This window comes from Mastacembelus armatus, chromosome 14 (assembly GCF_900324485.2).
Source record: "Mastacembelus armatus chromosome 14, fMasArm1.2, whole genome shotgun sequence".
Lineage (NCBI taxonomy): Eukaryota > Metazoa > Chordata > Actinopteri > Synbranchiformes > Mastacembelidae > Mastacembelus > Mastacembelus armatus.
In genome coordinates, this window is record NC_046646.1 from 19,726,081 (window position 1) to 19,753,009 (window position 26,929).

At 39.2% G+C, this 26,929-nt stretch overlaps 3 protein-coding genes across 12 annotated transcripts in view; 1 reads left to right on the forward strand and 2 right to left on the reverse strand.

The window, feature by feature from the left end:
• LOC113142895 (ras-related protein Rab-39B-like) overlaps positions 1-9,293 on the forward strand; it is a 29,355-nt gene extending 20,062 nt beyond the window's left edge. For 3 of the 4 annotated variants that reach the window (XM_026328243.1, XM_026328245.1, XM_026328246.1), the window contains 7 exons: positions 2,161-2,232; positions 2,878-3,025; positions 3,118-3,301; positions 6,114-6,346; positions 6,944-7,214; positions 7,523-7,712; positions 7,921-9,293. In XM_026328243.1, the coding sequence (XP_026184028.1) occupies positions 6,132-6,346; positions 6,944-7,214; positions 7,523-7,678 (642 nt within the window). In that variant the 5' untranslated portion in view covers positions 2,161-2,232; positions 2,878-3,025; positions 3,118-3,301; positions 6,114-6,131 and the 3' untranslated portion in view covers positions 7,679-7,712; positions 7,921-9,293. Of the gene's footprint in view, positions 1-2,160; positions 2,233-2,877; positions 3,026-3,117; positions 3,302-5,050; positions 5,144-6,113; positions 6,347-6,943; positions 7,215-7,522; positions 7,713-7,920 lie in introns of all 4 variants that reach the window. The other variant, XM_026328244.1, reaches the window with a different exon arrangement.
• On the reverse strand, positions 1,233-6,176 carry rab38c (RAB38c, member of RAS oncogene family). The gene is made up of 5 exons (XM_026328248.2): positions 6,104-6,176; positions 3,846-4,049; positions 3,209-3,339; positions 2,868-3,005; positions 1,233-1,748 (listed from the first exon to the last, which is right to left on the reverse strand). The coding sequence occupies exons 2-5, from the start codon at positions 4,036-4,038 to the stop codon at positions 1,587-1,589; spliced, it is 624 nt and encodes a 207-aa protein (XP_026184033.1). The 5' UTR covers positions 4,039-4,049; positions 6,104-6,176; the 3' UTR covers positions 1,233-1,586.
• Positions 9,294-9,828: 535 nt separating the features above from the next.
• On the reverse strand, positions 9,829-26,651 carry slc7a3a (solute carrier family 7 member 3a). 7 transcript variants are annotated; one of them, XM_026327668.2, is made up of 13 exons: positions 26,405-26,651; positions 26,136-26,196; positions 16,435-17,035; positions 16,098-16,259; positions 15,553-15,733; positions 15,334-15,449; positions 14,692-14,914; positions 14,436-14,575; positions 13,683-13,785; positions 13,146-13,351; positions 12,811-12,977; positions 12,471-12,579; positions 12,219-12,373 (listed from the first exon to the last, which is right to left on the reverse strand). In XM_026327668.2, the coding sequence occupies exons 3-13, from the start codon at positions 16,799-16,801 to the stop codon at positions 12,219-12,221; spliced, it is 1,929 nt and encodes a 642-aa protein (XP_026183453.1). In that variant the 5' UTR covers positions 16,802-17,035; positions 26,136-26,196; positions 26,405-26,651. The 7 variants fall into 7 exon arrangements, with proteins under 7 accessions (XP_026183458.1, XP_026183453.1, XP_026183455.1 ...); XM_026327670.2 differs by lacking the exons at positions 26,136-26,196; positions 26,405-26,651 and adding exons at positions 23,291-23,339; positions 24,123-24,428; XM_026327666.2 differs by lacking the exons at positions 26,136-26,196; positions 26,405-26,651 and adding an exon at positions 24,123-24,428.
• Between the last annotated feature and the right edge of the window lie 278 nt (positions 26,652-26,929).

Sequence of the window (26,929 nt, forward strand, 5' to 3'; positions counted from 1 at the left end):
CCATAGACGTCGTAAAACGGTTTATGCTTTACCACTGCTACTCCTAATTAAAGCAATTCTCCAACCACTAATAGCCTTTAGGTTTCTTCAAGTGATTGAATAGTCTGCTTAATGGATATATCTGCTAAATTGTCTCTCCTCCATTACAACATTTATGTTTATTTCTGACTGCAGAGGATGCTTGTGTGTTTTTCTGAGTAGTGTGGAAGAACAGATTTTACAGTTTAACTAGACATGATGTGAAAAAAGAAGTTTTAAATATTACCAAGCCAGTCGTGAACATCCACCCTTCAAATGGTGTATATTAGTGTCACATAAAGGGATTCATCCTGTGAGATATGGGAAATGAGGCTGTGGTCTCCTATAGATGGAAGGCATGACCTTTGTAATGACAGATAGGAGGCTGGTTAACGGTTGGACACTTATTCTTCTTTTTCTGCAGATTTCAACTCCATATTGTGGAATGATGCAGCAGCACAAGATGGTCATACTTTACCAGATGGTCATACTTTAAATGGGAAGCAACAACTCCCCCTCTGTTCAAATATGGGGTTTATGGTGTTTTGGCCTTGGATGTAAAACGCCACATTGAGCTTTCTCTCACAGTCTGACTTCTCCACAAGATCCAGTTTAAAGCTCAGAAAATGTTGGTGGGCAGACTTGGAGTTAAATGTTTTTTGTTTATATCAAGGTTCAGAATAAGCAGGTATAGACATTAGATGGATGTTTTCAAGGTCAGAAATGAGCAGTAGAAGCTTTATGTGTTTCCTCAGCATAATGATGTGCTGAGGAAATCAAACCCAATTTGCACCTACATTTTGAACTAGTCATTGATAGAAACCGGACTCTGTGGAAGTAATTTGTTGAATCTGTGATGGTGAGTCATATGCGTGGGTCCATCACTGCTCTGTGGTACTGAATAAAACAATGATCCAGCAGAGGCTGCTGATTGTAATTCTCCTGCCCTTTGATAGTCTTATAGACCAAAATGATTCAGTTTTGATTAAACTAGTAAAAAAAAGCATCTCAGGCTTGTGGTACAGTCAGTGCCCTCAACCCTCAACCTCACAGAAGCTACATTCACATGCGTTTGATGGTGTTTTAATGTGGGTGCACTTTTATTAGGTCAGTATAGAGGACTGTATATTTAACAGACATTTTCAGAATTGCAGTTTTATCTGTGTTCATATTTCAAATACTTTAATATCCTCAGTCTTAATAGAAATGTCATGAAGAGGAAAATTGCTCATAATGCAGACAAACATGGCAAAATGTGTAACTTTTTTGTCCTGTAAGATTTAGAAAACCAGTATCACAATGTCAGAGAACCAAACCTGAATTAGTCTGACCCACATCATGTTTAACGTTTGTCTTCCTAATAGTTTTACCTCTGAGATTTCTTATATGTGCCAGGTTTGATGTTGACCTTCACAGCACATGAGCACTGAGCTCTACCTGTTCTCAGCTTCCCTTCACTGATCACTGTGGGCTAAGCTTAGTGGAACACAACAGTCCCTGAGCCACATTTATCTCTGTCTGTGGGCTCGCAGTTATTAACTTCCTGGTTGCTTCTGATTGGTCAGGAGTCACCATTGCGCACATGGCGAACACTTGAGATGATTCTTTGAGGTGTTACTGTATCCAGATAGGATGAGGGAGCCAGGCTCTCGTTCGGTCACCGGGCTCTCCTCGTTGCTGAGGATGTGCTCTACCAAACAGTGTGCTGCCTCCTCGATGTTTGTGTTTTCCTGAGGGAGAAGGAAAAAAAACACTTCTAAAATAATTATGTACTTTTTAGTCACTATCTGTGCTATTCTATGGATGGCAATGTTAAACCACTGCTTTGCTTTAGGGGTGCTCAGTATAATAGCACTTCATTTTTCTTTCATTTTTTGATTTGCTCTTGAGACAGTTGCTTATTTTATATTTGCAATAAAAGTGTTTAAATGGTTCAGATATAAATTATTTATCCGTAATGTTGAAGCAAAATCAAGGAGAATGAAGTTAGCAACTTCAAAATGTTAGTTATGACTGAAGCTAATGAAAATGACCTAATATCAGCCACAAGCGATGGGCTGTAGCACCAAAACATGTGAGGCTGAGACGTGCAACTTATTGCTTTTCTTTTCTAACAGGTGATTGTGTTGTTCTTTCTTTCAGAGTGAATGCTCCATCCTTGCTTTCCTCAGCCTTTTGTTCTCCTTTGGTATAATGTGATCCCATGGTGGCCAGGTAAACAGAAATGTATTGTTTGCAGTCTACTAATGTCACATTCGTATTTTTTCTGGGTACAGAGTTCAAAATATGCTCCCTAACAAGTCACAAATGCCTGATGCAGCTCCGATCGCTCTGCTGAGCATTCATGTTCACCAGTGAAAGTACTACCTCAGCCTTGCACGCTGGTGTGGAACTCATTAGACCGACTCTGAATGACTGGGAAAACAGTAGGCTAATTTACACCACACTGCAGACATTCCTCTATATATGTAAAAGTATAGCAGATAATGGTCTTGAAGATTTAGTCCCACAAGACAGAATCACTCCTTTTTTAAGTGGCTTCTGTCATACTAATTTGGCTGTTGTTTTAGTGTACAAAATATGTTAATGTGAATGTTTAAATTATGTATAGAACAGATAACTGTGAACTATTTCTTTAGCTAAAAACGAAGTCTTTCAGTCAGAGTCGGACCCTCTTTTAAGCTTTTTCATTGCTGTCCTACATCTGCACAGAAATCCTTGGTGTATCAAATGAGCTGTGGAAAATGAAAACAATCTAACTCTAAATTTTTTGCATAATGATTTCACTTGTTCAAGAAGCTGCAGTATTTTCTCTCCAAGTCACGTGTCCTGCATCTCCTTTCTCGTACCTTTGCCGAGGTCTCAAACCAGCCTACAAAGCCGTTGTCCCTGCAGAATGAGTCGAGCTTGGGCTGCAGGGAAGACAGTTGGTCTGACTTGTTGGCCAAAAGTACAGCTGGAACTGGTCTCCCGTGGTTCAGACTCACCTTAGGACAGAAGAAAGATGGTACAATCTGTGTATATCTTACTCTTTACTTACTGATCTGATACATCTTATGTAAAGTAACATAAGAATAAACTTGTCTTTTCTATCTTTAGGTATCCATTAAAGGCCTCAGTTTAAACCTCTCTATCACTTGTTGACCAGAGGTGGGTTGACGCTGTGGAGCTCACAGAGCTGCAGTCTCACTTTGGAGTCCAGGTCATCTTTCCACTTGAGCACGGCGTCAAACGTGGAGGCCCTGGTCACGTCGAACACCACCAGCGCTCCCACTGCCTCCCGGTAATACACACGAGTCATGTTCCCATAGCGCTCCTGTCCTGGGACACAGGACAGTCATGTGACTGATGCTCTGAGCATGGGATCACTGGAGTCTGGACAAAAGGTCTACATTCCTCAACCAGGCATTAAATGACAGGGAGGGAAGATTGTCATCCAGTGGACACACACACATACACACACACCACTGCAGAACTCTCCAGCTTGTTGTCTATGAATTGTATTGGAAATCAGTTAAAATAATGTGACTATACTGGCTATACTGGCAGAAAACAACAGTTTTAGGTTTTTACCTGATCCTGTTTCCCTGCTCACTTACAATGCTCATTTCAAGAAGTAGCTTTATCAGCTTATGTTTTAAAGCAAACAGGTTTCAACAAAAACAAAGGATTTTTGTTTACAAAAAACCATGAACACACACCCCCTTCCTAGAGAAACTAAATCCTGTTCTGATCCACATGCAGACCAGGGGTCACAGCAATCAGCTGATGTATGATAAGCGTGTAAACCTAGAAAAAGTCTGTGGGGTCATTAAAGTTTGACAGACCTGCTATGTCCCACAGCTGGAGCCGGATCACAGTGTCATTGTCCCACTGTAGCACCTTCAAGGCGAAGTCCACCCCGATGGTGGCTCGGTAGTGCTGGGAGTAGATCTGATGAACGTACCTCTGGATGATGGACGTTTTTCCGACTCCCAAGTCCCCAATGACCAGAACTTTGAACAGAAGCTCCTGCTGCATTTTCTGCAGCTCTGTAGGAAAAAAAAAAACTTCTTCACTAGAATTAAGAAAACTTTTAAAAGGATGCACGCATCACATCTGAACTGGAAATTAGCTATTAGCAAGTCAGCAAGAAAAAGTTATATTTTCTCTTCTCCAAGAAAAATGATAGTACAGTCGCCTGCGATCACTGCAGCCCACCCGGTTTATCACACATGCCTGAATCTATTTACTTCACAGTCCACTCTCAGATTCTCTGATCCTCCTTCCACACTGCTGCTAACCTGTGGTGCATTCATGCGCTCCTCGTAAACCACAGATTCAAACTGCACAAGTGGCTTATTACATTCCTTGGATCGAAAGTAAAAGAATCACTGCCATAGTAGGCTATATGGTGAAATTGTTGTGTTAATAGACAAAGTCCTGCATTCAAATCTTTACTGGAGGAAAACACAGAAGTGTCTGCATGTTTCTCTTTATTAACCTGAACCTTAACCAGATCCCTAACTCAGTTTGCCTACTCCTCAGGGTCTTATATTTACACTTTAAGTACGATAATTTAGATAACCAGATGCTGGTAATTTAATGAACACATGTAGAGGTTGATTAGTAGAGTATGTTTTGTATAAATATGAATTTGCATCAATGAATAATTTTTTTTAAAGTATTGCAGACTTCAGAGAGCACTTTCATTTTATGCATCAAAAATGAACAATTTGGATACACTTTTTATGTTAATTCACTCATTTTGAAATTTACAGCTTGTTATTCCAACAATCTTTGAAGGCAGCACTGTGCGGATTTCCAGCTGCGCTGCTGTGCGTGCAGTTACGGTAATGATGCTGATGAGGGCGAGGAGGAGATGTGTGATGCTGCTGTTGTGTCCTGCTGCTGCCATTTCATCAACGGATCATCACGGAAATAATAACACTCCTGTTCAAATTAACCAGCAGCTCGGCTCACACACAGCAGGCTTGGCTTGAAAAGTGACGTTAGACAAAAGGACTGCTTAGTAATATGATGTTCATGGCAGGATATTTCTGTAAGCAGCAACAGAGCCACTGCTAGTCTGGAGGATCATCGATATGGGCTTTGTTTTTTCCATATATTGAGTCTTAACTTTGAGGTAGGTCATCAGCTGCTAGTTTTATTTACCAACTAACCAGAATCTAGAGAATATTCAGAACTAGCACTAAACCAAGAAATGTGGGTCATGGTTAAACAGTTAGCTCAGTATTTGTTGTAAAGTTTGTGGGATGTCTTATTATGGCTGTTCCTGGGGGCCTTCTATGAAGGAGTAGCAAATACCTAATATCAGCTATCTGTCACGTTCAGCAGCTATCTCCTCATTAAGCTTATTTTGACTAGCTTCAAGGCCTCATTGTGTGATAGTGCTGTGTAACAACCAGTCTGCTATCCACATGGGGGCTGACCACACCAGTGTTTATTGAGTTGGAGAGGAGTGGCTCCCCCTCCCTTCCTCCCCTCAAATTAGATCACCCAACTGTAAATCACATGGACACTGCTGAGCTGATTTGAGCCTATTATTCCCTCCTCATGATGGCAGCCGTAATCCAAGAATGGTCCATGTGTTCAGCACAGTCTGGGGATTAATTGCACACTTGTGTTTAATCTGAATATAAGGCTGTAGATCAATTTAAACACATCTGTGGTTTCTAAAAAGGAAGGTGCCATTTTTTGTTGTTTTTACTACTTGTAGAAGCTTTAAAATGTATTTACTTGAAGCTGTTGTCATTTAAAAATGTTTGCCAAACGATAAAATGTTATTTTACATCATATAGACATGTGGTTTTCTGCTACTTCGTGTGAAAAATGATTTACAAATGAAACATTAATTCACACTTTTTCACATTTGCCCTACACTTCAGATGATTAATATTGTTATTGAGTAAATCTGCAGCTAAGCTTCACAACCATGTTTAAATTTCATATTTTGTCCATTCAATTTCTGCATTTATTATAATTTAATCAGCAAATCAAGCCTAACCTTAAGCTTTTTAACAGAATTTAAATGTATAAAAATTTGTAGTAAAATGCATGACAGTGACTGAGTGATTCATTTGACTTTGCCATAGGTAAGATTTTCCTGAGACATGGAGACGATATGGCTTTATCAGTTTCGTCTGATCGTCATTGGAGACTCCACAGTTGGAAAGTCATGTCTGATCCGGAGGTTCACTGAGGGACGCTTCGCCCAGGTGTCAGACCCGACCGTGGGGGTAGACTTCTTCTCACGCCTGGTGGAGATTGAGCCGGGAAAAAGGATCAAGCTTCAGATTTGGGACACCGCAGGACAGGAGAGGTTCCGGTAAGACAAAACTCTCACAAAACAGCATTTTGACTTTAAGTAAAAGTCACACTGTTCTCTGCTGCTTTTCCATTTCTTAGCTTTTATTAGTGGGCTGTGTTTTCAAGAAATATATCATTTTGCTCTGGCCCAATCTCCCACCATATCCTTTATATACCCACACTAATCTTATAGAAACACATCCAGCCTGCTATTGTATCCAGGAAGATTTAAAGGTTAGTTAAAAATATGCTGTGTCATTTGAACACCACAGAGTTTTATTTTGAATGAAATACACTGTTCTGCTGCTGTGAATACTAACGGGAACTGAAAGTCAGAGACATTCTGGTTGTTCATGTGAATTTAAAAAAAAAATTTGGCTGGATTAATATTTGTGTTTAATGATATATGTTTTATCAGACTTTGGACAGACAGATGTCATTTCATTGTTGGCTTTGGGTTATTTCATGAGAGTGGTTGGCCACAAACAATAACTATTTCTTTCAAATATTGTATAAAATATTGTTATGAATTAAATCCAGTATTTTGTTAAATCATTTAATAATAAAATCCTCTATCTATCTATCCATCCATCCATCCATCCGTCCGTCTATGTAGGTCTATTACTAGAGCTTACTACCGCAATTCCGTGGGTGGGCTCTTACTCTTCGACATCACAAATCGCCGTTCTTTCCAAAATGTCCATAACTGGCTGGAGGAGGCCCAGGATCACGTCCAGCCGCACAGCATCGTCTTCCTGCTGGTCGGTCACAAGTGTGACCTGGAAGCCCAGCGGCAGGTGACCCAGCAGGAGGCAGAGAAGCTGGCAGGAGCCTTTGGGATGCGCTACGTAGAGACGTCAGCACGAGATGCCATCAATGTGGAGAAGGTATGAATATTAGTGTAGTTTGATCACTATAAATATTATGCAGTCAATACATGCTGGTATATTTGTTTATCCTCTTACTTTATTTCTTTAAAACATCCCGTAACAATAACTATTAACATAGTTTTTAGAAATCACACCACAAACACAAAACTGCTATTATCTGCTCCCTACAGTCAAAACCACTGGTACAGCTTCTTTTTGGCATAATAGAAGTTACCAGTATCAACCATGTTATTCATAATTTGAAGTGATTTTACTCAACTGACTTTCCTCCATAATCTGGCCCCTGCTTCTGGTTTTAACTTCAGGCATTTGTGGATTTGACGAGGAACATCTTTGACCTAGTGCGAAGCGGAGACATCAGGACGCAGGATGGCTGGGAGGGCGTCAAGAGTGGATTTGTTCCCAACACCGTCCACTCCTCCGAGGAGGTCACTAAGGGCAGTCGGCAGTGTTACTGCTGATTTACCTGGTGGCAATTTGTGGGAGTGACAGATGGTACATACTTCAGTGGACTCCATCTATTGAAGATGTTTCTCTCTCACTCTCAGCGCACAAGTAACATCCTAAACCCTAAACTCTTCTGCGTGCATGTCTGTGGCACAGCAGTTACACCCAACACTCCAGCTTTTCTTCACTTCATTGATGTGTACATTTATACTCTTCTTCTCATGCATAATACTCAGTGTCCTGCTGCCTTCTACAGACTAAATCCAGAGAGAGGGAGAGAGAGAGGGAGGAGACAGAGAGGGAGAGGTCTTGACTGAATATACTGCACTACAAATCCAAGTGGCTTATTTCATAAAAAGACTGGAGGACAGTGAAAGTAAACTCAGAGTGAACCAAAGTTTGAGGTACTGTGATGTTTGTTTGTCTGACTGCTGGAGAAAGACTTTGTACTGTGAAAATGTTCAAAGGTACATTTGCTGTTTGCAAAGCTACTGTAGCTCCAAAACATTAGCATTAGATTATAGCAAGGGGTTTTATCACTGTAAGGCCCTAGTTCATGTTTATGGCTTTGTGTTGCTTTACTGGGGAGAACAGTTGAGACATAAATTTAAAACCTTGTACATGGAAAAGTTTAATATTAAATATGTAAATAAATACTTTTAAGGTTAATAATCACATGAACAGACTGAGTAAGATATGTGATACAAGAACCAAAAATTGTTGGAGAAGGTGTAAAATATTAGAGCATCATCCTCATTTTTTGTCTTAGTAGATTACAGGCAATTTTATTTGCATTTTACGTCCCTCTACTACTACAGTGCAGTGCAGGACATTATGCTGGCGAATCTGTAGACATGAACATGATAACTCAAGTGCAATATAAAACAGATTTTGCATAAATTTGGAAATGAATGCAGGAACACCGTCACAGAAATTGCACTTTAAGGTAACAAGTTCAAATTGTACCAGGTGTATTTTATGCAAAGGAACATGTATTGCTGGATCATTTGCATTTTTTTTTAACTTTTGCTCATAACGTTACATTTGGTAGCTGTTCAGTTAAGAAGCAGACAGAGCTCTTGTTGTGGAAAGTGTGTTTAAATATGGAGCCTGCTCTCATACAGCTCTTTTCACACTTATATCCACAATCCATGTATCAATTCAGCAATGTCCATATTTATTATCAATGCATGTGTCCATTGAAACTGAGATTTTTCAAAGAAAGAAAATTATTTTTATTTTTGATATAATGTAAATAGCCATTTCTGTCAGTAACTAAAATCTCATCTGACAGAGCAAAATGAATGATGTGAAAAGGGACCATGAATAGTGTACTTTAAACACAGAAAGGACAAGCACAAATTACAAATATTTGAAATTGAAAGCTGTAAAGATTTTAGTCCAGTTGTCAGCATTGAAGCTGACATTCATTTAAGTTTTGAAACAACAGTGAGTATTTAATTTACATGGATGTGTCTTTCGAGTGCCTTTTTGAGGAAAAAAGCCTAAGTACATTCAGTCATTTTCCTGTTTGCAGATGCAAATGTGCATTTATCGTATTAATATCTAACCTGTAGTGTGGTGGGAAACACTGGTATCACGACACAAACTGTAAATAATTTTTCTGAAACCATATCCCTAACTAAGTTGTGTTTGATGCTGTGGTTCTGTAATTATAACAAATGTCATCAATAATAAATTCCTCAGAACATTATTTAAGATTGTTTTATGCAAATATTAAAATACCAAACCTTTGATATTCAGTCAGATAACAGGCAGTAATAGGTTAACAGTTGTAGTAAAACGTTTGATGTAATGCTTTGTGTGACCACTAAAGGGCAGCCTTACTGTGTGTGAAGGATAATGGGAGGAAAAAGCTGTTTTGTGTGGCCTATTCCTACTTAAAAACCTAAAACATACTAAAAACATTTTTTTCTAATTTACATGGAAATTATAATGGATTGAAAACAATTTTAGTATCACGATTTTTACCTTTGACTTGAGCAGTAACAAGGGGAACTCCTTGCTTCAACATTTTGAATGAGTGCAGGGCTTGTTACTGCACGCTGTCAGAAACTGTAACGTAACACATCCCAAGAGCAGACTCAGTTTAAACAGATTGCATTTACATAGTTGAGTGATGAGGTAGGTGAAACAACAATACTTCTAATTTGCCGCAAATTTTTATTCAAAAAAACATTGAAACAAACTGATTTTATACATGGGGGTGATATGTACAGGATATTGAACAAAAAGACAAAAATAGTTCATTGCTGTTGGTGGGACAGCGTTGAGAGGGGAGATGATCATATTGATTACTTAAAGGCACAGGGGATAGGTGTGAGGAGATATGTGTTATTAGTCACATGTACTTTTAAAGCTAAATTAAATCATCCTGTGACCTAACAATGACATTAGAACTTTAAACTAAAATCTCCACTTGAGATTTGAGTTGCATCATATTTTGGCCATAATTCATAGACCATGACCATGACTGTAGCTCATGAATTGTTTGAGTAATCTTATCAGGCTGAATTCAATCTTTCCTCAGACATTTTAGGAGCTATGTCAAGTTCTGATGTGTTAATAGGGGGTGTATTTCCCAAACAGTGGTGTTTAGGCACAGCTTTTTAATCTTCAGAAATGAGTCAATATTTACAGTTTTATATAAAAAGGGACTGAAATTGGTATAATTTGGATATCACCAGCATAAGCGTAAAATCCAGCGCCTTCTTGTGTATTTTACATCTTTTACCAAATTATACTTCAGGTCATATTTTTAAAGAAATATGTTTGCATAATTTACAGCATTATACAAATAAAGATACAGCTATAAACAAATACTGTACACTCTACAGTAAAGCACTTTGCTAAAACAAAAAAGCTATTAATAAGTTATAGAACTCCAGAGAACTGGTGTAAATACATTTATAACTACACAATTTAGAGACCACTAAGTGGTCATTCTTTGTATTGGAAAGCAATTTCCAAAAACATCTTCAATCAGTCAGGAAAAAAGGTTAAATGTGATGGTGACTCAAAAAAACAAAAAAAGAAAGGAAAAACAACATGAAAATGTTGTCTAATCTAAAAACTGTACATGTAATGATTATAATACATTAACATCTAAAAAGCACATACACTGAAATCCAAAAAGATGTTACTGCAAACCAACAATACTATAAACATTTAAATATTAACAGTTCTATGAGAATAAACACATGTAGAAAAAAAGTAATAAAAAGTGATGGGAACTCAACAGACAAAGCTGCCAAGAACGTTTCAATTGAAACTAAAGAAGAATCTTTGTGAAAAAACAGTCTTTTCACAAGGAATTATGAACAAAATGGGAAGATATTTTGGTGGTGGTGAAAGACACACCCTTGTTCAGAAACAAACACTGCAGCGCCCAGATCTGACAGGCATAGAACAGACATCAGCTACAGACAATTCATCGTGTATTAACAGAAGTTTGAAAACATCCTTTTTCTGTCTTCAGTAAATAACTTGATGAGGCTAATGAGCTTTCAACAAGTAAATCTAAACACTTGCGGAAATGGCTGGAAAGCAGCTATTTAAATCCAATCAACAATATCAGATGCAAGTACGTAATTTAGAATTGACAAACTACATACATTGATGACCTAAAATTCAGTCAACATTAGCCATGTCCATGTTAAAAGCATTTCATCACATTTGATAGCTGTTCTCTGGAAGCAGCACAAGGGCAACAGCATCTTAAAAACTCAAATCAATTTGTAAAGCAAATTAGTTCAGCCTCAGACACTAAACTGCACAGATAATTCTGACCATATGCTACTGATCTAACTGCAGTGAACTCACACACACAGAGCTTCAACACAGCTGTTTACAAACAGGTTACTGCAGTAAACAAGGACTAATACACTAGGAGCTGCTTTACTCTGCCGTAAGCTATTCATAAGAACGAACTCCTCATCATTTTACCCTTTTGGCAGCCTTCTGCTTATAAAAATCTTGTTTTTGAAACACTTCTAGGTCATTGATCCAAGTGTCTTGATTGTAAACTCTCAGGCTCAAGTAATAAATTAGTCATTTTCATAGTAGTTGTTTTTCACCCACAGTGGTCCACACAGCCACAGCACACCAGTAACGGAGAAGTAGCAAAAAACATAAAAAGGGTCAAGTTTGTCATTTTTACAGTTAACAGCTTGAAATTGAAAGAAAAAAAAAAAAAAAGCAGAGTTCTGCTATACTCTTCATTAGTTGGGTCCATTCAAAGCATGTATTACTGTATTACAGGTAAATATTTCCAGAGTGCTAAAACTAAGCACACAGACAGATTAAACAGACACATGGGCCAGCTAGCAGCTCTATCACAGCCTCTAGCCATCAAGTTAATCAGCCTCCAAATCGGAGGTAAGATGTGGCTGGCATTTTCTCACCTCTCCTCCATTTAAACCCCAGGCTGCATTCCAGGCCGCCTACACTGCAGCACGTGGTTGCCAGTATACCCAAACTGCCAAAACAAGTGTAGATGCTCTGAAACACTCCCAAGGTCTATGTCAGTGTGTATCAAGGGGTGCTACCTGATTCCACATCACTTTCATCAGGAGTTCCTTTGGAAATTGCATGCTTGTTGTCAAGCGCCAACTCATATTTGCATGAAGGTAACCTGTTGGTAGCTTCACTGCTGTTCTTAATACCATAGAAGAAGTAGATGGCAAAACCTAGAGGAGGACAGAGGCAACAGGAAGTTATGAAAAAGACTGTATAGAAATAATAAATAAATAAAAAATAAAAAAAAGAATTAATGCTTAAATTTACCAATAATCATCCAGACAGTGAAACGACACCATGTACTCAGGTCTAGCTGCATCATGAGGTAGATGTTGACAAAAACACTGAACAGGGGCAACCAGGGAAGAAGAGGGACCTTGAGGGGAAAGAGCCAAAGTCATTAAAACTAGAGTTTAAAATATAAGTGTTTCTGCACTAGGTAGCACAGAGACGGATAAAAAGACAAACCAAAATAACATCAGAAATAAGTGGGTGTCTAACCCACTCAACTGCCAAGACAGTGTCAGTCACTAATGCAAAGTTATTTCAAAACAAAGAGCAAAAGAAAAAACAAAAAAAGGCTGCACACACAGGATTTGATAGTTACCTTGAAGGTGAGTGCCTCTTTACTCTCAGGTTGCCTCCAGATGATAACAACACAGATGCCACACAAAAGGGTCAAAATGACACAAGGCACCACAATCTCTACTTGCCCTGTCAGCAGCTCTGTCAGATAGTTGGCCAGGATAACACATAGTATAATGATAAATACCGCTGCATAGAGAGAAGAGGAGAAGCAAATGAGCATATACAGTATTATTGTCTGTAAAAACAAAAAAAACAAAACAAAACCAAAAAAAAACATATATATATATGTTTTTGTTTTTTTTTTCTCAGATGACAACAAGCTCAATTTTTAACCCATTTCCATGACATACTTACAAATAATAGCAGTTGTAACGTAGACAATGTTCCCAGAGATCTTTGTGGGAGCCTTTCCGCTTGGGCGAAAGAGCAGCTTGGCAGTAAAGGTCTCCATGCCAAAGTTATCACAGCTGTCTTCTCCATTTGAGGCCACCTTCTCCCCTCCCACATCTTGTACCAGCCTCTCTGTCTGGCTTGAAGAATTTAGAATGCCTGGCTGGTACCTGTGGAGTGAGTAAAACCAAAGGTTATTTTCAGTGACATAACAGGGAATTCATCTATTCACTGCATAAAAAGGATTTAATAAAATACATATATTCTACTGCAAAAACATACTTTTGATACAGGTTAACAAGCCTAATATAGACATGAGAATGACATCAGAGCCTGTGTAAAGCTCCTGTGACCCTTGTGTGTCAGCTCTACACAGATTATGACATAACTCCACTATAAAACTGACAAAAACATTGGAGAGAAACTGCTATGGAGTAATTAGCACATGATTACAACTCCAGAAACCTTAAGCCTTTGCTAGTAGAGAATAAAGGTGCTTACCTGAGAATCAGGACACAGATGGCCACTAAAGAATAAGCCAAGAGAGTTCCAATAGACATGAGGTCAACCAGAGCTGCCAAGTCAAACAGGAAGGCCATCAGAGCTGAAACAGGAAGACAAAAAAAAAAAAAAAAACTGTTAGATTCACACTGCAACACATCTCTGCACACACTAGACGATTTTAGGCCCGATTTCATGCCCAATGTAATATTAAAAATCTGACACTGTCCTTATGTCTGTGGTCTCCCACGTTTTTAAAACTCTGTCAAGATTTTAAAATCGTCTAGTGTGTGTCCAGCCTACAGTCAGATTTTGATGGTTCAACACAGACAAAAAAATGTATCTGATTTTACAAACTATTCTGCAGATGAAAGTGTTACCGATCGTGAGCAGACACGTGAGGCTGTTATGGGGCTTTAACCACTAGCACTACTCGACTCGAGTCGCAGGTTTGGGGGTTTTCCATGAGGGGATAGTACCTGGTAGCAGGTACGCTTTTAGTAAATCTTATGTATTTAAAATGTATAAACAAATGTTTACAAAACATATAAATATTATTGAAATTTATTTTCTGGGTTCCAAGTGAGCTGAGCCAATACTAAAATGTGACGTCAGACTGCGGGCCACTGATTGGCCAGGGAGTGACGTCACTAGATGAGTCATAAGCGCAATGTCCGACAGCGTCCGAGACAAGAGAAAAGAAAATTAAAAATGAAAGCATGAAAAACAGGCCTATAGAGACAATGAACTTACATGCAACGATGCCAGAAACAACAGTAGCCAGGAGAGGTGTCTTAGTACGAGCATTCATCCTCGACAGACCACGGAACAGCAGCCCGTCTTCTGCCATGGCGTATATAACTCGAGGCATGGGAAACATTGAGCCTAGGAGACTGCAAGATGATCAAGAGTTAGAAAAACATCTGAATATTTTGTGTTAAAGAGCTTTGCAGTGTCGTGCAAGGAACACTTTGTGATGAGAACAGAGTTACACTTCCTTCTGTCCTACCTGGTTGACAGAGCACAGAGGGAGCCCACAGCCACAATGTATCTGGCAGGAGCCCAGCCGACGTAGCTGAAGGCCTCGGGCAGAGGACTCTGGGTGTTCAGCTCGTAGTATGGCATCATCAAGGTCAGAGCAGCAGACACACCGAAGTAGGCAAAGAAACAGATCAGCAGAGAGGCTACAATCCCGACAGGTATAGAACGCATGGGGTTCTTCGCTTCTTCACCTGAGGACAAGAAAAAAGAAAAAAAAGAAAGAAGAGGATTAGCTGATATGAAGTGGTCACATGGGACAAGGGGAACAGACAACAGGCAAGGTTTTAAGCTGGTTCAAAGATAAACTACAAACGCATGCAATCTTCCTAGGACCTGGATCTCGCTCATTTGATTCTAAGTTACTTAACTCTGCTTTTACAATATAGGACAACAGACGTACCATATATATCACAATATCACAGACGTACTTATGCAATATTGAAAGAAATAGTGTGCTCGATATGAGTTGTAGTTTTAAAGAGCTAGTGGTCCAAGCCCTCCAATGAATTATTGTAATTGTAATAATGATCTACATATGTCCATTTTCTATTCAACTAGACTAGTGACTCCTCCTCTCTACAATGTTTATCATTTAAATAAAACCACTCACTTGTTGTGGCGATGCAGTCAAAGCCCACAAAGGCATAGAAGCAGGTGGCGGCTCCAGACAGGATTCCAGAGAGGCCAAATGGAGCAAAGCCTCCACCGCCAAATTCTGTCTCATGTCTAAGTGGGAGAATAGGGGACACACCTTATGGTTAACAGACCAAAAAGACAAAAGCAGATGAAATGATAAAAGTTTATTTGATGATAGTTGTCAAATACTAACTCTATCTTGCTGCTGTTTGTGCGGTTGATGTAGTCTAAGTAGTCTGCGTCTGTCAGGTTCCAGTTGGCTGTGTTCCCCTTCACAAAGCCAGAGATGATAATGAAGCCCAGAACCACCAGGTTTATGCCTGTGAAGATCTTATTCACCAAAGCTGACTCACTCACACCAAAGGCCAGAAGTCCTGAGGGCAGAAAGGGCAGAAAGGAGGAAGAAGATAGCAAGAGAGAGGGATGTAACACAGAAAGAGAGAGAGATTTGGTTTTTCAGCATCAATAACAACATGTCCTGCTATGTGGGTGGATGTGTTCGTATTTCATCACTTCCAACAGACCATCAGTCAGCTACACCAATCAACAAATTATTTCATTCTAACACTGTTACTGGCACGCCACTAGCTGCAATATTAGTGTGAGAACAGTTGCGTAATGTTTTTAAAGCAATGCTGAAATGGCCATAATATAAATCATGTCACAGTCTCTCATATTTATCCTGGAGCCCCCAGAGAAAACCCTGGAAGCCACTAAGAATGTCCAGGGCTAACTCACCAGTGAGCAGGAGGACCAGGATGAGTGCAAATAGGTCAGGGTACTCTGCAAGCACTCCCCCTGGCACTTCCATTGCCATGAAGGCTTTAAAGAAGGCAGAGATCTTTTGTTCAACCAGGTTGTCAAAGGTTGAGCTCCATGCCCTGGCCACACTGGCTGTACCTAAAGAAAAGGACAGAGACATAAATGTCAACAGCGTGGTGACGGAAAACAATTCTTCCTTTCTATTGTTATGTGATTTAAACACAGTAAAAAAATGTATTAAATGATTGGGCTTGTTGCTACAGGAAAATCAAACATAAAAAGCACAGATCCACTGAAATTTTAGAAAACTCACCTATCACATAGGACAGGATAAGGTTCCAGCCTGTGATGAAGGCCCAAATTTCTCCTACTGTGACATAGCTGTAAAGGTATGCAGAACCAGTTTTGGGAACACGGGCACCAAATTCAGCATAGCATAGGCCAGCCAACATGGAGGACAGAGCAGCAATGAGGAAGCAGAGGACAATGGCAGGTCCTGCCTTCTCTCTGGCAACCTCGCCAGCGAGGACATAGACACCAGCGCCGAGTGTGGAGCCCACTCCCAACGCAATAAGGTCCAGGGTGGACAGGCAACGGGAAAACTGGGTCTCTTCAGCAGAGAAGTCTAATACTCTGCGACGCAGCAGCATTTTGCCAAAGTTGGACAGTTTGTTGGCCATATTTGCTGTGACTGTGTGTGGGTGCTGAACCAGGCTATGTGTTTTAAATCCTTATGTGGGTGTGTGTGATTGACACAGCTTAAACAGAACAACTGTCAGTGGACAGAGTGGATGTACTTTGGGCAGATGGGGTAGGTAAACCAACTGGCCCTCTAGTCTAGATGTGTGTGCAGTCACTTGAGCAGACAGAAGTGGCAGGTCTGGTCACAGTGTTTGTAGCAGCAGATTAGAACCCTGTGAAGAAACACAACAAGAAAACAAGAGCTTAAAACAAGGAACTATTCAGTACCTGCCAAAGATTACATTTCTCACAGCTCCATGTTTGGTACTGTGCCCTGGGATTATTCCATCACCTCTTTGCAACAGTGAAATCTACCAAAGGTGAAAGGGTGTTCAAACTGAAGGGAAACCATGCCAGGGTTATAAATTAACTCTGCTCCAGGGTGTGTTCCCTCCCACCAAGGCTATACAAATAAATCAGAGAACCTTGTATCAATAACTGTTCACGTTTATTTGTATAGTTGCTATCACACGCAGTTTTGTAACAGGATTTTGATACATGGGTAATACTAGCGATGTTCGAAACTTTCCTAGAATATTCTTCTCTAAGGCAAATAAAAAGATAGCGTCCACTATATGGGGGCCTCTATAAATACCAGCTGTGCAACTTCCAGGAATTCATGCCTCAACCTCATACAGCTTAGTAGCAAATCACAAGATGCAATGGAGCACAAAAGGTCCCCATAAAAGAAAACCTACCACTAGATGTGAATCTAAACATAATTTTGCACGACAAAAACATTCCGTAGTACACACCCTTATTAAAAACAAAAGAACACCTAGCCTCATTACTCTCTTACTGTGAGGAGGAGCACACTACTACTGGTATTATATTTTTCAGTAGAAAAAAAGCTGACAGGGAGAAGCCTGAGAAAGGCAAAAGCTGTGAAGGGACAATACGTTCTGCAAACTAATATCAACAAGGCACAGGAGGACAGCATGAACCAGCAGCTTGATAAGGTGAACCAGCTGCACTGGGAGAAAGTTGATATACAGGCCTAGATAAAACACACCACCTGAAAAACTGACCCTAGCCAACACGTAAAGCTACAAGAAAATGTTGACAATGTCAATTCAGATTTATGGATTTACATACAGATCAAGCACCATCCTCAAGGACAGCAGCAATGTGACTACATTAATGAACTTGTCAACTTAGGAGGGGATGAGCGATAGGGAATTACATTGGTTTCTCCAAAAAAATATGCACACACAGACACAAGAACAGTTCATAACAGGCCAAGGACACTTAGCAAAACAATTGACCAGAGTTTATGGTGTTTTCTGTTTGTCTTTTACGGCAGTCAAGAGTCCTGGTTGGATCAACACACACACAAGCTTGACATAAATCACTCATTGAACACAACGTAAGGACTGAGATGATGACGTCTATGTCCAAAAACAAACAAACAAAAAAACAAATGTAAGTCCATGTGTTAATTAACTGTATGTTATATTCTGGTAATGTACAATGCATACACACTCCATGTGGGCCAGATCCAGTGGAATTAAAATCACTTTAAGAATTAGAATCAGTGCTATTAACTGCATTGCTTATAGCTATTTAATTTAGAAAATGTTTGTCTCTAAATGTCAGTTATGTATAGGCTAGATTTCATTTTGTACTCCCTGCTGTGTAGCATGGTTCGAGAAGTCCTATTACTGAAACAGGTTGGGGTGGTAGGTTGACCCCACCATTATGGACTACCCAATTAAAATTCTGATGAAACGTGCTCATGAGGCTACTCCTGCAGCAACTAACACTTATGATACATCCTTAAATCACAGAGGTATAATACACAATCTTTTATAAATAATTTCCATAGGAAATGGGGATGTGTGTGTGAATTGCAGTAACCAGTCAACATTTATCTTGGCTAAAAAGGTTTAGTCCATCCTGTCATCTTATCCCATGTTTTCACTCCAGTTTTCAAAATAGAGCTGTGTGATTTTGTGGTGTTATAAAACCACCAGGTTGGTGGGGAAAGTATTTTCTCAATTACCATAAATAAATTTGCACGCAATTGCAATTTACTGACACATGTAAATGTAGGCAAAAAGCTTCTAATATCAAGGGCAAAAGCAAGTTTCTTATCTGCAAATACTACACTATTTTTATGACTACAACTAAAATGATTATGACTAACCATTAAATGTGAGTCATTTATGTACTCTAACTTTATCTTGACATTGAAGTTGTATTTCTCTTAAAATTTAGTAGCAAAGATCAGTTTTGCGATTTTTCCAGTAAGAGGATTCAAAGCAGAGCAGTAGCAGAGGCACCTGTCTCAGGCTATGAATGTAGTGACACTGGATTCCTTGACGTGAATACTGAGAAGGTGAACAGGCATTTCAGGCAGATCAGTCACTCCACCCATCAGGCAGCAAAGAGAACAAGTGAAACACTAACCCTGACGGCACAGTACCTCTACCTGGAGTAGAGGTTGGCCAAAAAGCCTGTTGACACTCAATGTGTGACTGAAACCTCAGAAGCAAAAGGTGCCTCCTGCAAGATGTCTTAAATATTTTCTACTAATTTTTTGTTAAATTTTCAATCAAAACTTGTGTCCAGTTAGACCCTAAGTTAAAGTACTGTTATAGTTACAACATGCAAATATTCCTCTTTCGACTTGCATTAAGTTTCAGGAAAAGAAACATAACACAACCTTGTTTTCACCTGTTTTGTTTGTGTTCTGCTGCTCACAGTTATAAGAATTTTGTCAGGAAGTGACAACACTGCACAACAGTGGTGGGAAAATCTGAATTATTATATATAAGGAAAGGGCCGCAACCTGCACAGCAGAGCGATTTACAAAACACAAAGTAGTTGGACACTTGAGTTAACTGCCTGTTTGTGAAATACAAAGTGTAATCTACTGCTATGCATTACCCCAATTTTTTTCATATGCTCAGCTTATGCAGAGTTTGGGGTCATAGAGTATGTGAGACAACTTCAAAAAAAAGTGAAAATATCTTTCAGCTATAGATTATGTTATGTTAGTCTAATTTTGGCTCATTCTTTTCCTTCGCACACAGGATACAAGCCCTCACAATGTTTCAGTACAATGACGATATTCTATTAATACCATAAAAGCAACACAACTGATTTATCAAAAGCACTTCAAGTCTTACTATTTCAAAAGAGAATATCCTGCCTAGTGTAGTTAAGTGTTGAGAGAAAAAGGCAAACAATGTCAAACAATGAAATAAAAACCAACACACCAAACACCCGACAAACGCAATAATAAACACTCGACCTTCTGAAGACTGATGGGAAACTGGTCCATGATGGAAATGCTCCCACTCCCTACCTGTAACCTTCCAGAAGTTTTTTCCACTTGCACACCAGGAACTGAGATCTGAGAGTGTCAGTTGTGTCAATAAACATTTATTACCAAACTACTGTGCCAAGCTAGCTCTGATCTCCTCAGGGGTTCGCCCGACACTGCACATACCTTCACTAAGTAGGACAAAAGTGCTTAACTAAAACTATGCGAACTGTAAAGCTGTAAAATACCCAGAGGACAATTTAATCCTTGAATGAAGATGAAGAAGAAATTTAATACTTTGTGAAATGTCTGGGTTTTCCTTTCATGTCCAGAGAAGAGGGCTGTGGTACAGTTTCTATCTTAAGGTTGCAAACAATGCAGACCTGATTACTGTACGACCTCACCTAAGGTTGGTCTCATTAGAGTGATGCTAGAGCCACCTTAACATCAGTTGATATCTCTCTAACATAATCTAATGCTAATCTTTTCCCTGCGGTGTTCACGAGGGTGGCCGTTTCTGTAAGCGAGCAGATTCAGCAAGGTGCAGCTAACAAATATACCCTATGAAAACACACACACCTACAGATGAAAAGACCTAACTCTAGCCAGTTTCTGTGTCTGATAATACAAATATACAAGAAAAAAAGTAAAAGTGAACAAGGAAGATAAGGCGATTTCTGTTTTGTTGCCTGAGCGTTTATTTTCTTCAACAACACAACGAGAGAATATGCACATTTTTTAAAAATGGGACTAACTAAAGGGCTCTTTATCTTGGAGGACTATGCCCAGCAACTTGGGCCAACAGTGCTCTGGTTACAACAGGCTTCAGGAATAATGGTCCTGTTACTTGACTTAGCGTTGCTGTAATTGCTGGCACAGACTGTAAGAAGATTACCCCGAGAAGTAACAAACCTGCTAACCTCCTTATAAGAGTGTCGCAGCTCACGTTCAATCCACACAAACAACACATGGCTTTGTTTTGACTGTAACTGTTGTCAACAACAACAATGCAGTGTATGACCATACCAGCAATATGATTTCTGCTATATAGTCAAACTACTAGAATCACTAGAAAGTGAAAATCTGCCCATACCTAATGACAATAAAAAGAAGAAGAATAGCACTAGCTCACCAGCTTTCTCAACAAAAGAACAACATGTTCAGAACTGTCTGTGGCTAAATATCCACTGAAAAGAGGAAAATTGACCTTGCATAACCCAGAAAGAGACAGTATCATTCTTCATGCATCACAAACACACAATGGTTTCCCAGGTGTTTGAACTCAGGTGCAGTCTGTTTTTGAGCCAGGAATATATGTTTGTACATAAAAAGTTTCACTGCAGTTTTACATGAAGGCTAAACTGAACGACCCTTTAAGTCATCTGGCCAAAAGCTAGCTCGCTTGTCAAATGCCACTTTTGCTGTGCAATGGTATGTGACAGCGTATAGTATAGTAAGTATAACACATCACAAAGCACAAGAGACCACACAAGACCACATATGCAGAAAAATGTACATGCAATTTTTCCTTCTAAGTATTTAATTACGCACTGATTACTTAGAAACCAGAATGTCACATACGTCAGCATGTCCCAGAAATCTACTCAAAACAAATGCAATCTCCACAGAAAATAATATTTGTGTGACCACAGTCTTGACTTATTGATAGTGGATGTCAAAATGTATCCAGTCCATATCAAACAGACCCTCATACGTAGACTACTGTGTGATGCAAACCCTTCCTGTTTTGACAAAGTAACTGGATAACTTCACTTATCAGTAATCACAAGAAACAGCTGAACTTGTAACATTTCGAAAACGGTCCAGCGTCTACATTTTGCCCCATATGTTTTTGCTTAGCAATGACCTCAGAGACAGCCCCAGTCTCCTGTAGTTCTGTTTAGGTTGCTTGGTACCTCCCTATTAGTCAACGGGGTAATGCTATTGCACGCCTGTTGCATTTCCTTTGCTGAATACTGTGGCTTATACAAATACTATGACTATATCACATTCAAAAATGTATTCTTGTCTGTCAGACATATACAGAAATTGCAAACTTTGTTTCAAATATAGACTAAACATACGTCACAACAAGCTAGCCAAGCATCATTCCACCACATTCTCCATCGTGCACCATTGTCTCTACCATACAGTACGTCTTTAAAGTCACTGAAATTTTAGGCTAAATAATTGCTAAATATAAAACTGAGCCCACGCATTTTGTAATGAATAAGCAGTGTAAGTCAATGTGTTTTAAATTGTTTTTAGAGAACAATACAGCTCTATGGCACAGTAGAATAAACTAAATCAGGTTTAAGACAAACAGAAATAAGAGACTTCTTAACAAGTTAAATTTGTTGGCAGTAACCAGCCTTATTTTAATACATCTACCTCAAACTAATGCAATCTAACACAGTTATCCCACAGTAAATTTTACCTTGAAGGTTATGAACTTCAGTTTTGATGAATATAAGGGTTTCTAATATTTACGTATCATTAAACTCTAAGTATCTATGATTCAAAATTCAAATATTTATGTATTATAATTTCCTACAGCCAGAAGCAGCATCTTCAAATGCCTTGTTTTGGATGAGCAACAGTCCAAAGCACAAAGATATTCAGTTCACCAACATGTATGACAAAAATTGATCAAATCGTCAATTGAGAAGCAGTAAAGCATAACCAGGCAATATGTGTTATATTTTTTCCTCAGAGTAAGATCGATCTGATGCGTTTAAATTACCAACATTCACAGCAGCATAGGAAATTCGTTTCATCTTTTCGTTGCCTGAGCTGTAGTTACTCCAGTAAAATCCAAGATATAGAAAAGTAACTAACATCGCAAGTTGTTAACTGGTTATACCGACTTCTCGTCTTCACTCCCGTTTACATCTAAACCACCACCCAGGAGCTCTGAATTATAGTACACATGCCGTATGTGCACAGGTGTTTTTGCCATCACAGTAATTTCACTGTAATTTTAATTATGGTGTGCCTTTTGAATGGCTGATGCAACTCGAACATGGCAACACCCAAGTGCCAGCATGCTCGTCTAGTATCGCCCGGAAGGACGGTTCGTTTCATTGCACTCGAGCAGACGTTAGAAATCAGGAAAGACGTAAGAAAACAATACATTTAAAGCACAAACATCCTTACTTACAGGCAGTAGCAAACATACTGGCCGATGCTGAGGCGTCCCACTGGATAATCTGTCGGGGTACGAAACACCAGTAAGCTACGTGGCTTTAGCGTGGTGCTAACGTTGCCTTCACAACTTAGGAAACGTCGTAGTTAAACTGTTCATTGCACATACCTCGACTCAATAACAACAAATGTGGTAAATACGGCGTGGCATCGCCATTTTCTTGTGGTTGTCTTATATACAATGTTACCAGCTGGAAACGTATTTTGTTCTTTCAAAATGATTCATTTTTTTTAGGATAATTCATTTGATTGTTAGAAAATCGATCCTTTGAAGAGTCTTTGAATGCGGCATTAACTACGCTCGTCCCACGCCTTGTAAGGACATCCCAGTTGTGCTAATCGGCTAGAACCAAAACAATCAATGAAAACCCCCAGCAATAACATGGGGACCGGTGGAATCATGTTTTTGAAAATGTAGTAAACCCTTTTAACGTTTCCCCACAAATGGACACCTCTTATTAAATTACCTGTTTCTATTCTGTTTTCCGGCTGCGCAGTTGCAAGAGATGGTTCCCCGCTCAAAAGACAAATGAAGCCGCCGTAAGTTGCAGTTACAGCCAATAAACTGGAAGTTTTTGAGAAGACTCGACTAGAAACTCTCCTAATTTATCCATGGACATAACGAACCAAGCACCAAAGTTTTAAAATATAACGCTAATGCAACTGACTAACGTTACACACGAGGGTGATTGCATCAGTCCACGTCTCCGGGCAGGTTTAACCGGGAAACGTCACATACCACAGATGTTTGATCGTATCAAGGAAGAAAAGAATGGCTTTAACGTTACCTTCGGTAGCTTCTGCTGGGTAATAGTGAAGACGAGAAGAAAAGAAAAACACTGCGTGGTTAGTGCGTGAAATATCCCGCTCGACTCGGACTCTATACGGTTTTATCACCCGTGTGGGGTGGAATGTGTAAAAACATCGTGACGCAGAAGAGGTGGAGTTTCCACTTATGAATGGAACTAAATCCGCAAGAGACTTTAGGTTTGTGCTGAAGCTAAAGTTTAACCATCAGTGTCTAACTAAATTAGCGTGAAGACAAAGGTGGCCGAAACGTAAGAAAAATAAACGTTAAAGCGTTTAAGAGACAGCGCGTGCACACCTGCGCGAGACAATGTGTATTATGTGTATGTGCGCGTGCCTTCCCGTAGTAAAAATTGCCATATGTGGAAACCAGCCCCGCCCACTTCCCGCCCCTCTTAAAGCTGCGTATAACCTCCATGTGCAGCCTCTATATTACACTCGCCTTCTCATTGTCCCGCAAAGGAAGAAAAACCTTTTTGATGTGCAAATACACTCAGTGAACTGTTGTCAAACAACATGATTCTAAACATCTCTTTCTTGTTCAGCCTCTGGCTGACGCCTCATTATGTAAACTTTACTAATGGTACAGTATGGTAATAGAAGATATACTAATAATAGCACACTATAGACATATGCAAAGGTCCTGCATTGAAAAGTAAAGTATAATCAGGTAATCATACTTAAATATTTAAACAAAATTAGGCCTCAATCTAGACCCCTGTGACTGGTTTACTTTTCTCATTATTCCTCAGTAATTGGCAAACAAGGCTTTTACTGGTGTAGTTTGTTTGAAATATTTCATATAAGGGTGAAACTAGGCTTAATGATTATTTTCTTTATGGAATCATTTCCTGATCTTATTTTCTTTATTATTTCCTTATTTTCACTGGGCTATTTGATTTGTAAAAGTTCAGAAAACATTGAGAAATATTGTAACAATCACCTAGAGAATATATACTAACATAGATGTTCAAACAAGAAGGGCAGAGTCTGAAAGGGTAAGAACATGTCTTCACTATACTATAAGATCTATTAACTAATATAAACTTACACTAATCTATTGTAATGCTTTACTTGTTAGTTCCTTTTGTTCACCATTTTAGACTTCAACTCTGGAATATGAATTAAATATATGAAATATATAGATATGAATTGAAGTTGCTTAAACTTGTTAGGCTACTATTACAATGGGTTTGTCTAAGGCTGGAAACATCGGGGCACGTCATACAGTACAGGACCTGCAGCACAGGGAGTGTCTCTATTAGTTTTTCCTCAGTATTACACCACAGTCTTTTGTACTGAATGTTGCAGATATGATCAGCAGGCCTGCATGGGTTCCTTATTTGTAACTAGTACTGTCATTCAGTGACACTTGTAATGTGTTGCAAAACTCCCACTAGTGATTACAACAGATAGATAAGACCGTTAATAAAACTGGCCATGCCTTAAGGTTCTTAAATCAACTACATATTACATATTTCAAGTTTGCAGAACATTGAATTACCACAGGTGTGTTGACATTGAAATGCTCTCTTTCTTTGCTATTTAATTGTTGCTGTTTATTTTTATTTCGTTTTGCATGTGAAGGTTTGGATTGCTGTTTGTATTGGTTATGTTCCATCAAACAGCCACGTGCAATGTTTTTCATGCCTTGTATAACAACCAGAGACGTTACTTTAAATAAAAAGGAATTTTAAATTGCATTATCTCCCTCTCCATGCATTGCTCTCTGACTAATGTTACTCTGTTAGCCCCTCGTCTCACCTTTTGTCCTTGCCTATTCACACTGCTTTGGGTTGCTCTTTCCACTTTTATCAAGCTAACACAACTGGAACTGGATGTCTCTGCAAACACAACAAGTGTCATGGCTGCACACTGTGCTCCAGTGTTAGAACAACTAACAAAACACGACTTAATCTCTGCCTTGGCCCACTGCGCCCATCCTGTCTGCCTACTTTCATTGCTCAGGACAAAGCCAGAACATCAAAGCTCACCAGTTTTGTAGGTCACAGCCATCACTGGTGGAGGTCAGGGTCTGTGTGTATCCTGTCGTTCCTGCACATTTTAATTTAATGATTCATTATATTGTCTTTTCACATATATTTGAAAATATATGTTTGTGCTGTATATATTTAAGTCAAACAGCAGCTGAGTATCAAACCATCATAACCTTGTGTGGGTCAGTGCAGTACGCTTAATGAAAATGTTTTTTTTTTTTTTTAATTCATATGGAAGCCACAGTTGTGTGCAGTTACAGTCATACCTAATTTGGATCACCTGCAGGTCAAGGTCTACATCACAAGATCACTATTCTGGGACAACTTTAATCCACCTGTGACCAGAATTCTCCTTCCCCCCATTAATCCCTGCATTTCCTGAAGGTGAACAACAACAAGAGAAAGATTAGTCGACTTTAAAATTCATGTTTAGTGAAACAAAAAGGCCCAGTGTTGCAGCTGAAGTGCCAAAACTTGTACTTATGATACTTCCTTCCTGACTCATAAACTGTGTTTTTTATGTGGCGCACTAGGAAGTGGGTTAAATCTTCTTCAGATTAAGCATGGAGATTATAACACATGGATGCTGGTTGTGAACACTACAAAGGCTTAGTTTTGTTCACTGTATGTTTACATGTTTTAGATATATTTCAGTAAGAAACGGTCCAAATGCCAAAGATACTGGTTTACATTTGACAAAGAAAAGCAAAAGATCCTTATAGTTAAAAAGCCTGGAGATGTTTAGCATTTTGTTTAAAACGGCTGAAATTATTATTTGAGTAAAAGTACTT